The sequence below is a fragment of the Ailuropoda melanoleuca genome, chromosome 17 (assembly GCF_002007445.2).
Source record: "Ailuropoda melanoleuca isolate Jingjing chromosome 17, ASM200744v2, whole genome shotgun sequence".
Classification (NCBI taxonomy): Eukaryota; Metazoa; Chordata; class Mammalia; order Carnivora; family Ursidae; genus Ailuropoda; species Ailuropoda melanoleuca.
In genome coordinates, this window is record NC_048234.1 from 355,954 (window position 1) to 368,198 (window position 12,245).

Below are 12,245 nucleotides of genomic sequence, written 5' to 3' on the forward strand. Positions count from 1 at the left end.
TGTGTGTGTGCTGGGGGCAAGAGGGCAGGCGCGGGGTGGGGGGACAGGGCCAGCCAGCCGTGGTTTGACCCATCTGGCTCTGCTGGGGAGCTGTCTGGAGCTGCCCAGGGGACTGTGCCAGCTGCGGTCTGGCCGACCAAGCACTCCCTGGGGTCCCCCTGGCTTGGAGGCAGCAAGTCTCTCCATCCCGGGAAGGCTTTCTGTCCCCCTACCCCCTTCTGGAAGCCCCTCATGAAAGATTGCCTTTAGACCCTTTGGTGGTTGGTGCTGGACCAGTCCTTGCATCCTTGGAGCTCAGTCGTCCCACAGAGAAAGTGGGGAGGCTCCGGGGGGAGCAGGTGGGGGCCAGGCTGTGGGGGACAGGGTGTGTCCGTGGAGGGGCAGGCGTGGGAGGTGACGGAGGCCCGGAGCGCAAGAAGCCGTGTGCGGGAGGGGGCGGGTGGTAGCTGGAGCCTCAGAGGGTCCCTGGAAGCTGGTGTTGCCACCAGTGAGGCAGGAGCAGCCCCAGGGGCAGGGAGGGCAGGAGCATGGAGAGGGGTGTAGCCGGGGTGGGATCCGGGCAGGGAGCGTGCACAGGGGCGCAGGAGGCCCCGCGGCCCAGCCAGCTACCTGCATCGTGCATGTTCCCGAGGGGTCAGAGGTGACGGCTCCACGCCCCCCATCAGTCCGCGAGGGACACCATTCTCCCCAGCCCTCTGATCCACAAGGAGAACCCAGCCCCTCCCGGGGAGGAGACTGCAGGACTTGTCTGGTCCGGGTGCTCTTGAACCCCCGTGAGCGTAGGAACCAGGTGTGGGGGCTCGAGGCAGATTCTGCTTCCAGGCTCTTTGTCCTCAGAGTGTGGTCCAGTGGGTCTATGCGGGCGGCCAAGGATGGTCCTTCCTCAGAACTTCCCACGTGGTCCTGGTACGGACGGCCTCAGAGTGCCCGGGGAGAACACTGGTCTAGCACCGTGACCCAGCTCCCCAGTCCGCGAACCCCCTGCAGGCTCTGACGGCACAGTCTGTCCTTGATCCCATACCCTCTGACGGGAGGCTCACTCCCTGAACCCAAGAACCCCTGCCTTCCGAAGTCTCAGTGAGGAAGAGGGTCTGGCTCCCACACAGCCAAGGCCCCCCCAGGCCCACCTCCAGCACTCCCTCCTCGCCCGGAAGGCCTTGGAGGGTCCTGCTCCCCGGAAGGCTGGGATCATGCCCCGCAGGCTGAGCTCCCTGCGCCCCCTGCGTGCCCTGACTGATGGCGTCTCCAGCTCCCTCACAAGCCCCCTGTGTGTCTGGGCCCCCCGAGGGTGGCCTGCAGCCAGCCTGCCCAGCGCCAGCAGGAGGAAGTGGAACTCACCAGCTGCCCCGGGTCAGGTCTGTCCTCTGGGGTCCTCCTCCTTGGATTTCCCCCCGCCCCCCTGAGGCTACCACCCTCCTGTTCTACCTGGGCCCTAGTAGTCCCAGTGCTTCCCTGCTCTGCCCACCCGTCGGTCCCACCCTCCCCAGCTGAGTGGGGAGTGCAGGAGGCAGGCTGCCAGCGAGTTCGTACCTGGTGGTTGCCGCTCTGACGTTCTGCAGGCCCTTGGTTGGCCCAGGCTACTCCCCAGGCTATAAAGGGACCGGCTCTTCTGAGAAAGAACAGTCAGAAATAGAGGTGCTTTGTCTCAGAACAGAGTGGGCCTGCGGTTTTAGGAACCCAAAGCCTCTAACTTCTAAAATTACCAGCTTTGCCCACCCCCCTCCAGGCTATATGGAGGCAACAGGACAGAACAGGTAGGGCACCCACCTCTCCTGCCTCTGGCAGCAGGGGCCGGTCTGGGCCCAGCCCTTCCTGGGGCCATGGAAGGGACCCGACTCTGAGGGTCCAAGCAGCCGGCATGGACTTCTCCAGGGCCCACCTCCAGAAACAGCAGTGCATAATCACGTAATTATGGGGCAAGAAGGAGGCTCGAGGGGCCGGTGCAAAGCCGTGCTCGGCTCCTTTTCTGGCCTGTTGGCAGGTCCCAGTGAGGGGGCAGGTCCAGCTTCTCTCGCCACCTGGACAGAGTGGCGCAGTGTCTGACCCGGGCCCCCTGTCATCACCCAGGGAGGGACTCCTGCTGCATAGTCCCACCTGCCTGTCTTGTGCCCCCCAGGTGCTGGGCTCCTGCCTCCACCTCTGATCACTCTGTCCCTCCCCCCCCAGAATGCCCGTCCCTCTCTCTCCGCCTGTCGTCTGTGTCCAGGACACCTAGGTCTTGGGGATTGGGCTCTGGGGGACCTTGGGACTGTGTGGCCTCTGCTTGAACCCCTCCCCTGCTGCCACCCTGGTTTCTGGCTGGGTTCTACCGGACTTGTCTGCTTGGCAGACTTTCACCTAGTCTCCCCCTGATCCCAGTGCCCCGCTGTGCTCCAGGGAGCTCGAGGTGATTTCCCTCGACAAGGGCTTTTTTGCCCAGACACTGTGGGGTAGCGGGAGGACAAAGGAGGAACCTTCCAGTGTGGGGGGTGCGTGTTCAGTTGGGGTGCACACAAGGCCTGTGGGAGCTGAGGACAGGCACCCGAACACTGGGAAGGTCAGTCCTGAAAGACAAGTAGGGGTGCTCTGGCTGGACCAGAGTGGGGAAGCCTTGCCGGGCAGAAATGTCTGGAAGTATTCTGCCTCCCAGGGTCATAGGGCATTCTTTCGATCTGCCGTCCCCATGAAGAATGGTAATGAACACAGCCCTCCAGTAGGTCCCGCACTTAGCCCTGTTTGGGGATGTGGACACTGAAGTCACACGGCTCGTGAGTGGGGGGTCTGGGATTGGAACCCAGACACTCTGACTGCAGAATTCCTACCCTCTTCCAGGGGTTGTGTGGGCCTCTCCAGCGAGGCCACCTTTGGTCTCTGCCCAGTGGGGCTTGAACTTCCCAAGAGAAGGGCCCAGGCCTCTGTGCCCCGAGCCCGGGCGCCCATGCACGCCCGTGCTGGCCTGCACTCCCACCCCTCGCCCTGAGCTGGGATGCCCCGTCCTTGGTGTCGCAGCCATGCCAGTCCCAGAGCAAGCCCTTGGGAGGGGGGCCCTCATCCGGGCCGTGGCACCCCCACCCCTCGGAGGGGCCTGACGCTCCAGTGGGGGGCATCGCTGACCCCCTTCCGTCCCACTGGCTTGGCCAGCCTTCCTCAGCTCCCGGAGGGTCCCCGGCAGGGGGAGCAGGAGGCGGGATGGGGGGCGCCCACGCCTGCCCTTGCTTGGCGAGCTGCCCCGCTGCTCCTGTGTCTTGCAGTCCGTGGTCCTGCCCCGGTGCCGGGGCACAGCAGAGGCACTTCAGATCACGGTGGGCCACGTCCTGGGAGACGCCGGCAGCCCTTACGTCACTGGACTCGTAAGGGCGACTCCCCGGTGGGGTGGGGCAGGGGGAACTGCGTGTGCCAAGGCCTGCAGGCTGGCCGGCGGGCCTGGCAGACGCAGCCTCTCCCCGCAGATCTCTGGCACCCTGAGGGCCGGCCGTCCTGACTCCTACCTGCAGTCCTTCCTCAGCCTTCAGCAGAGCTTCCTGTGCTGTGCCTTCGTCATCGCCCTGGGGGGCGGCTGCTTCCTGCTGACCGCGCTGCGGCTGGAGAGGGACCAGGCCCTGGCCCGGCAGCCTGGCACAGGTACCCCACCCTCACACCCCTGCCGGGCCTGGGGGGGAGCCCCACAGGAGCAAGGAGCACAGGCCACCCCGGAGCCGGCTGGTCTGCTCGCTCATTTAGAAGTGGTCCTTACGTCCCCGCTACGCGCCCCACGCAGGGGGGTGAACACCAGACGCTCTAGAAGCTAGAGACAGACAAGAAACAGACAGGAAGAGCGAAGACGGCGAACGTGCAAGAGAGGCGTAAAGTAGGCCAGTGGGGGATGGGAACCCGCAGGCGCAGTTCGCCGTCGTGGAAAGGGTTGCCCTAAAGGTCCTCTCTGCACAGGTGACATTGGGGCAGGGGTTGGGAGGAGGTGAGGCAGTGAGCCATGCCGCTATCTGGGGGAAGGGGCTCCCTGCAGACAGCTCGTGCAAAGGCCCTGAGGTGAGAATGTGCTGCTGTGTCTGAGGCCCGGCAGGGAGGCCAGTGTGGCTGGAGCAGGAGCAGGGGTGACGGTGGTAGGGATGAGGCCGGAGCAGGCGGCTGGGGGCCTCGTAGGGACCGTGGCCTTCACTTCGAGACGGAGCCACTGTGTCGTTTCCTGCAGAGAGGCCCCAAGGTGTTTTATTTATAGTGCGGAAGCCCAACTGTGGTTGCTGTGTGGAGAACAGCCTGGGGGGGTCAGCATGGAAGCAGGGGGCACAGGGGGCCCTGCATCACCAGGGGAAGCAGTGGGGCTGACCCTGGGGGTGGCCTTGAAGGTGGGGAGAAGGGGTTGCATGTGGAGTTCATTCTGAAAGCAGAAGTGACGGGGTTTCCTGACAGACTTGCCCCAGGCTGGTCCCAAGGCCCTTCTGCCTCCTCTGGGGCCGGCTGAGCCTTGTTTCTCCTGCAGGGACCCCCGACAGCAAGGACACGGAGCGCCGAGCCCTGCTTTCCGGCACCGGTGTCGCCGCAGAGAACCCCTGAGGCCCCCGCGCCCCAGCGAGCAGGTCCCGTTCACCCTGCTTGCACCACGCCTGCCGGTCCCCCCAGCACCAGCGCCTCTGTCCCCCTTTGGCTGTGGCTCCGGGACCCCGGCCGAGCTGCACCTGCCACAGCTTCGCTCCCAGCCGGGGAGCTGGCAGGGCCCGCGGCCGGGCTGGGGATTGAGCTGTCAGCGCTGTCTGCAGGAGGCCTGGGCCCGTGCCTCTCCCCGCACGAGGCCGCTCCAGCCTGGGGCCCCCCGCCTGGCTGCCGTGGGCCCTGATTCAAGTGTGGCCCGTGGATTCAGGCCGTTTACAACCCTGTTAGAGCCTCCAGGTGTCTCTGCTGGGAGTGGGGGCGGGGTGCGGGGGAGGGCAGCCCGGTCCAGGGAGCAGGGCTACTCCCCACCTGGACCCCTCACTTTTCAGGTCAGGAGGGCAGAGGACACCCCTTTGCCCGAGGCACCCTCTGAACCGAAGGTGGGGGCCATCCGCTAGCCTCGGAGGGCGGTTTCCACTCTGGTGCTGATGTGGCTTCAAGCGCCCGGAGGAGGAACGTCAGACCCCACCCCGAGTCAGCTGCCCTGGAACCACGCTGGGGGGCTCGCACCCCAGCCCCCCACCTGCCGGTCATGCACCAACCCCGGCACAGCGCGTGGGGAGGGCTGGCTCTGCGGGACTCCCACTTGCCGCTGGGCTCAGAGCAAATGGGCGCGGCAGGAGACCAGCAGCTTCCAGGCAGGCAGCCGTGGGGAGGCATGTCCTTTCTGCCCGGTGAGCACGAGCTTCTCTCCTCCACCCCTGGTGCCTGGCCAGCAGGGCCTGCCTCCCAGGCACCAGGCTCTCGCTCACCTCCTGACCCTTGCTTGCCCCGTCCCTGCCTCTCTGCCCCCACTGCTGGATGGACAGGCTCCAGGAATGGACCCTCCAGCTCAGCGCACGCCTGCCCCCCCTTCCCAGCCCTTCCTCAGGAGTGGCCACCCCTAGGCTGACCAGCCCCTCCACCTGCAATCTGACCCTTGGAGCTCATAGAACGGGCTGCCCCTGAACTTATAAGGAAAAGCCTATTTGGTAAGGGACCTGCACCCAGTTACAGTGTACGCAGGGTTCCCACATCTCTAAGCAGTTTTCTCCTACCCTCCACTCGTTTCTGACCCTGTGTACCCGGACGTAAGGTCAAAGTCCACGGGGTAAGGGTTCAGTCCTACAAGACGGCTCGCCCCCGGCCCTGCCCACTGGACAGGCCAAGCACAGGTGCACGTCTTCAGCTGTGCTTCTAACAGACCGGCTATGAATCAGAGGCTCCCATGTCCCGTCCTCAGGTTCTGTTAACGAGATAGAGCGGCTCACAGAGCTCAGGAAACTCATTTACTCATTAGATAACCGGTTTATAATAAAAGGACACAACTCAGGAACAGCAGGTGGAAGAGAGGCCCAGGGCAAGGTGTGGGGCGGGGCAGGGCTGCCCTGCCCCCTCCAGGAGCCCCACTCCGCCAGCACCCCCACATGCTCACCCGATTCTTTTTGGCTTTTATGGACGCTTCATTACTTAGACACCATTGATTAAACCATTGGCTTTTGGTGATTGATTCAACCTCTAGCCGGTCATCCGTCCCCAGAGATCAGGGGGTGGGACTGGGAGTTCTGGCCTCCAGCCCCCACCCCGTAGGTGGGGTCCAAATGCCACCTCATTAAGAAACAAAAGGCACCTTTAGGTCTCTCAGTGTTTAGGGAATTCCAAGGGTTTTAGGATGAAGACCAAACATGTAAGTCCCATGATCACTCTTGGTTTCTCCCGAGAAGGAAACGCCCAGTCTGGGGCCGGGGGGCCAGGATGCCACAGATCCGCTTGGCATCACCGGCTGTGTGACCTGGGCCACTTCCTGCAGCTCAGACGTCTGGCTGTGTGTTAAGAGGGCCTTGACTGTGGCTTTTCCAGCCCCCATTGTGTGATTCCCACAGGCTGGGTACGGGCCCACGGAAGCCCCATCTAGGGTCTCAACCGTCCTCCCTGCACCCCTGGAAAGCACCCCTGAGAGGCTCAGTTCCCAGAAAATGGGAGAGGGCTTCCCAAGAGTCAGAATGGCCACTCTGCCTGCCCCACCCCAGAGTCCAGCGGCGGGGGAGCAAGATTGAAAACCTCCTCGTGCGAGTTCCAGAAACAGGTGGGGGGGGCAGTGGCTCTGACTCCAGCCCCGCCAGTGGACCTCACAGCCCAACACAGGGCAGGGAAGCACCAGGCCAAGTGAGCACACCTGTGGGCAGAGGAAGGGCTTCTGTACCCCAGGACCCTCTGCACAGATGGTGGGGGGAGCTGGCAAACAGTAGGAGAGGGTGTGGGGGAAGGGCACTCCCCCTGGAGAGGACAGCGGCAGCGGTGCAGGGGTGGGGCAGAGGGCTTCTGTGATCTTGCAAGGTGTGTGTGCTCTGGGGGCGGGAGAGGAGGCAGGAGAGACCGGGGGCTTCAGCTGTAGAGGGACTACGGCTCGAATCCTGAACCCAGGGTTTTCTGACGCAGTATATCGAGGGATTTGGGTCGCTGGGCTGGATAGGGTGGGCCTGCTAGGACTGAGCTGGACAGAATGCCCAGCTAGGAGTTTACAGGGTGTTCTCATCTAAAGTCTGGGGGCCGGGCAGGCGCCTGGGCTGGCGGGCTCTGCAGCTGTGCCCACACTCCCACCACTCTTGTGTCACGGGGCAGTCACTCAGGCCTCGCCGCCCTGGGGCCACAGGTGTGGGTCCCTGAGAGCCCAGCCTCTCAGGCCGAGCAGGGCGTGGTCAATCGAGCACACCTGTCTGGCCTTAAGGACAGTTCTGAGCAACCGCAGAGGCCTTGAGGCGCGTGTAGCCTCGTTTGTGGGGAATGCACCGCTCAGCAGGCCCGGGCCCTCAAGCCTGACCCACTCCCTCCGCGTGTTCGCCGCTCGTCCCAGACAGCACGAGCCTCCCAGCTCCGGGTGTCATCATGGCTCTCGGGTGTGTGTCTGTCATCGTGCTCAGCTCTGCGTCCTCGTGCGAGCATGGGAGGGTGTGGTGGTAGGTCCACTCTTCCATCCCGACCTCAGGCTGGGAGGGTGGAGCACGGGCCTCGAGACGGTCACCCCAACCCTGGCTTATCCCCCTGCAACACCAGACACTGTTCTGTCTGCTTCACTCCCTGGAGGGCCCATACTTCCTCCATGTCTGAGTGGGAATGTGAAGTGTTGGGTTGAATGCGGCCTCCAGAGACACAGCTGGCAGGAGGCCACTGGCTCTAAGCTTTACCCACACGGAGGTACGGGACTACGTCTGCTCCTCCCGCGTGGCTCTCAGGGTTGGAGGGCTGTGTGCAGAAGACACTGAGGGGCCATCTGGGGCCAGAGCGGGAGTTGTTGGAAGCATAGTAGGAGGTCGCAGAACTGATGGGAACAATCCAGATTGGGGGGTCAGGGCTCCTGGGCCGTCTTATTGGGGGCCTTCCCCAAAGTGCCAGACGATTTTCCCTGTTTTCTTGCCACCCTACTCAATATTTAAAGCCCGGGGTAAGAGCGTCCAGTTGGATCCGATGGCCATTCCTCGATTTCTAACTCCGTTAAGCCCAGGAAACCAGGGTGCTGCCGGGAAGGGGGTGGACTTTGAATGTCCAAACAAAACAGCAGTGAAAGGAAAACAAACACAAACAAAGATGGTGTCTTCTAATGATCTTGGGCAGCCACGGGTCCTCTCTCCAATGCAGCCTCTTGGCAGGACCGGGAAGAAGCCGGGCTCGGTGTCCTTCAAGGGATTCTTTGTTTCTGGTGGTCTGAGTCCATGATCAAAGGAGGCTGAAGCTTCTATAATTTAGAAAGCGTTAAAATGTTCAAATGACAGAACGGGGACGTCTGTGTTAGTGAGGACTTGGAGCCATCTGTTCTGAGCAGGAGAGAGAGGCAGGGACGGAGCTTTCCAAGCAGAACGTGGGAGGCAGGCCCGGGCGCGGGGTGGAGGGGCCCTGATGAGTCCCCTGCTTGGCAACAGCAGGGGCGGAGAGGGGCGACGTCTCCCCGGTGCCGGGCGCTGACCTGTGGGAAAGGTAACCGCAGGGTGGGGACGAACGGCACGTGGACGCTAATGGAGGGCGGGGTCCGTCAGGGAGGAAACGCCTTTTCCAGGGGGGCCAGGAGAGGAATCTGGCGGGCGTCTGAGTCACTCAGAGCAAGATCTATGATCCGAATCCTGTACACCTGCTAAATGTCATTTACTCATTCAATCAACAAACATTCCCGAGCACCTCCTTTGCACTGGGCCGTGCAGATGAATCAGACAGGGTATGGGCCCCCCCGGCCCCCCCAGGCTTACAGCTGGAGCTGGAGTGGGGGGGTAGTTTATTTATGTTCACACATCATCAACACAATGAGTTTGGTGTGAGGGAAGCACACACAGGTAACTCAAGCAGCCCAGAGGAGGAAATGACAACTTTCCAGGTGGGTCAAGGAGGGCTGCCTGGAGGAAGTCACCGTCTCCGCTGGGGGTTTGAGGGAAAGTGGGAGGAGTGAGCTGGGTAGACCCCTAGGCAGAGCAGGACTAAGGGCAGGGGGAGGGGGCTTCCCGTGACGCTCTCCGTGGTCCTGAACAGCACTGTATTTCGGGGACAGCAGAAACTATGCCCACATACCCCCCATTCCTGTTACGCCTCCACGCTCCGGAAAGTATCCTATCCGTGAGTTCAGGGAGCTCTGTTTTTAGAGGTGGAGTGTATGTTTGAGAGCCGGCCAGTAGGGTCTGAGGCTGGAGATTGGCATGGGTTGGGAAGGGTTCTGATGGGTTTTGGAGATGGTGTTAAGGAACTTGGATGTTTTTATGCTATGCGCAGTGGGGAGCCGTGGAAAGCTTGTGTGCAAGGTGGTGATGGGGTCATGTGTGTGATCCAGAAAGTTTATTGGCAAGAAACACAGAGAAAAGACAGGGATGTTGGGGCGGGTGGCGTTGAGTTTAAAAATGGTAAGCCATGGAGAGGGTTGAGCTGAGTCAGTGAGCAACGGGACACTGGGATTTTCAAGAGAAAAAGCGGACAGGCCCCAGATGTGATTGTTGAGGGAGAAGGCGTCCCTGGTGGCTTCAGGTGTCCAGCTCCACGACGGTGAGGATGACGGTGCTATTGGGCAAGAGATAAGTGGTACCAGGGTGGGGCAGGTTTAAGGGAGGGATGATGAGCTCGGTTCTGATTGCATGGAGTTTAGGGAGCTGTGGGAGATCTGGGGGGCATGTAGAGATGAGGCCACATCTAGAGATGGAGGGTGGGGTATCCAGGGCACGTGGATGATTGCTGAGCGCCTGCCGAGGGTGAGTGTGCCCCACGAGAAGGGAAGAGACAGGCCTGAGCCCTGGGGGACGGACAGAGGGGACTGGGCTCCCAGTTACCAGCCGGGGGAAGCTGGTGTTTCTGAGAGTGCCCTGCAAAGACGTTCTGTGGTCAAGCACACATGGGGACACAGCAGCCCATACCTCCTCCCAGGAGACTCACGGTGTACACCCTCAGGTTAAAGGCTCTGAAAAGTCTAAGCGTCGCACACACACATGGAAGGCCTTTAGCCATCGCTGACATCAGCCTCGCCCTTCTGGGGCTGCTGAGAAGCTGTGTCTTAGCGGGAGCTCAGAGCAGCATCATGGGGCAGCAGATGACACATTGCCTCAGGGGCAGGCATACCTGGGATTAGTCCAAGTCCCATTGTTTACCAGGTGTGTGACCTTGGGCACATTCCTTCTCTTCCCTGGGCCTCAGTTTTCCACTAGTGAGATGGAGGTCAGGGCCTTACACGTCCTACAGCTGATGGTCCTGTGATACTGTCAGAGGCTCTCAGGAGATCACTGAGACTTTCCCAGGGCCACAGGGTCAGAAAGCGCTCTTGTCCTCCCCATCGTCCTGCCCTCAGTGGCCCAGTTTCCATCTAGAGTCTTGCTCTAGAGAGTGCCTTTGAGTTAAAATCCCAGAAAACCCCACATAGCAAGAAAAGCTGCTCAGAGAAGGCCCACATTTGAAAGGCTCAGAATTCTGACCTCTTCCCCTGCTCTGGGCCTACTGGGTCCTGGGAAGAGACTGCTCCCCTTTCTGGTCAAGAGCTAAAATTGTCTCCCTGGGCAGGGCTATGGCTGAAAGGAGAAGGAATTTTGGTGAGTGGAAAGGGGATCTTGGGGTTGGGCTTTGAGCCATGGTTGTTTCTCCTTCACAGCTGGATGCAGCCCCACAGCTGGGCACTGTCCCCTAGCTGGCACCACCCCACAGGGATGAGGGGCATTGCCAGGGCCCAGCCCCAGCCCCACGGAGCTCCTAGGTCTGTGCTGCCCTGTTGAGCGCCTGTCGTCCCAGGGCGCCCAGCAGAATTTCCCGGATCCAGCTTCAAGCTGGGAAGAGGCAGCAAGGAACTTTCAGAATGGTCTGTTTCCTGGCCCTCCCGTGACAGTCATCCATACCCAACACACCGAAGCGTATTTTTAGTCACCTTGCAGAAGTTAAAATACACCTCGAAAGGCGCCAAGAAACACCAGCCTGGGGATTAACTCTGCCTGCAGCAGGCAGGTGCCTCGTGCCGCATCACCGTTGGCTATGCCATGACTCACTGTGGCCCACACTTCTGTGGGATGCACCTGTCTGTGGACTTGGGGTCCAGAACAGCCTGCAGTGGGAACTGAGCTCCCGACCCAGGCGGGTGGTGTCACAGCCCCGGCTCAGCACGGGCTCTGCCACCAGCTGGCTGCATGTCTGTGGTGGGGTCTTTTCCTGACCCCAGGACTGGCCATGAGACATGGGGTACTTCCGGTTCTCCCGGCTCCGTGTAGTGCTAACATTCTGTCCTCAGCACTTTGTATGAGATTTAATTTCAGTCCAAGTCTCAGACAGATGAAGGGGGTGCGTTTGGGGGTGGGACACTGAACCACAGCTCCTCTGAGATGGGCTGTGGCCCTGAACACAGAAGTTACTGGACCACGGTCCTGGGGAGACAGGACGCGTCCTCCTCCATATCGGGTGGTGACGTCTCAGACTTCCAGACTGAATCTGTCCTCCTCTCTACCCCGGGAGACACACAGAGACCTAGAGAGGGCTACGGGTCCGCCCAGGGTCTTCCTTTCTGGGCTTTGTCCCTTCCCTGGCGCACAGCTGGAAGTCTGAAGCTGGGGAGGCCGCAGGGGAGCCCGGCTCTCCCTGCCGGGGCTGCCTCTCAGTGGGGCCCGGGTAGGGTCTCGGCGCGCACACAGAAATGGGAGAGGTCAGGAGCTGGATCTGGGTTTCCCTGGGGCGGTGGGCAATGTAGTGGCCCTCGCCTGGCTGAGGCCTGGGTCAAAATCCCCCACCGGGGGCGCCTGGGTGGCACAGCGGTTAAGCATCTGCCTTCAGCTCAGGGCGTGATCCCGGCGTTATGGGATCGAGCCCCACATCAGGCTCTTCTGCTGGGAGCCTGCTTCTTCCTCTCCCACTCCCCCTGCTTGTGTTCCCTCTCTCACTGGCTGTCTCNTATCTCTGTCAAATAAATAAAAATAAAATCTTTAAAAAAAAAAAAAATCCCCCACCGGTCACGCTTCTAGGCTCTCCCCAGGCCCGTTCAACCAGGGCGGGCGAGCAGCTCGCCCGCAGGCGCCCCGCCCACGCGCCCGAGACCCTCTCGCCTCTCCCCTGGCCGCCGCGCGCGCTGGGCCGGGCCCTCCCCGCGCGCGCCCGGAGCTCCTGCGCGCGGGGGAGTGGGGGAGCCCCGGCTCCTGCCCCCG

The 12,245-nt window shown here is 61.8% G+C and overlaps 2 protein-coding genes across 5 annotated transcripts in view; both read left to right on the forward strand.

The window, feature by feature from the left end:
* The window catches only part of SPNS3 (sphingolipid transporter 3 (putative)), a 36,114-nt gene extending 29,994 nt beyond the window's left edge, over positions 1-6,120 (forward strand). For 3 of the 4 annotated variants that reach the window (XM_011236942.2, XM_011236941.2, XM_034646688.1), the window contains exons 10-12: positions 3,231-3,329; positions 3,429-3,600; positions 4,457-6,120. In XM_011236942.2, the coding sequence (XP_011235244.1) occupies positions 3,231-3,329; positions 3,429-3,600; positions 4,457-4,530 (345 nt within the window). In that variant the 3' untranslated portion in view covers positions 4,531-6,120. The remainder of the gene's footprint in view (positions 1-3,230; positions 3,330-3,428; positions 3,601-4,456) is intronic. The other variant, XM_011236944.2, reaches the window with a different exon arrangement.
* A 4,510-nt stretch (positions 6,121-10,630) lies between these two features.
* SPNS2 (sphingolipid transporter 2) overlaps positions 10,631-12,245 on the forward strand; it is a 32,162-nt gene continuing 30,547 nt past the window's right edge. Inside the window, exon 1 of the mRNA XM_034647261.1 lies at positions 10,631-10,655. Within this exon, the coding sequence (XP_034503152.1) occupies positions 10,631-10,655 (25 nt within the window). The remainder of the gene's footprint in view (positions 10,656-12,245) is intronic.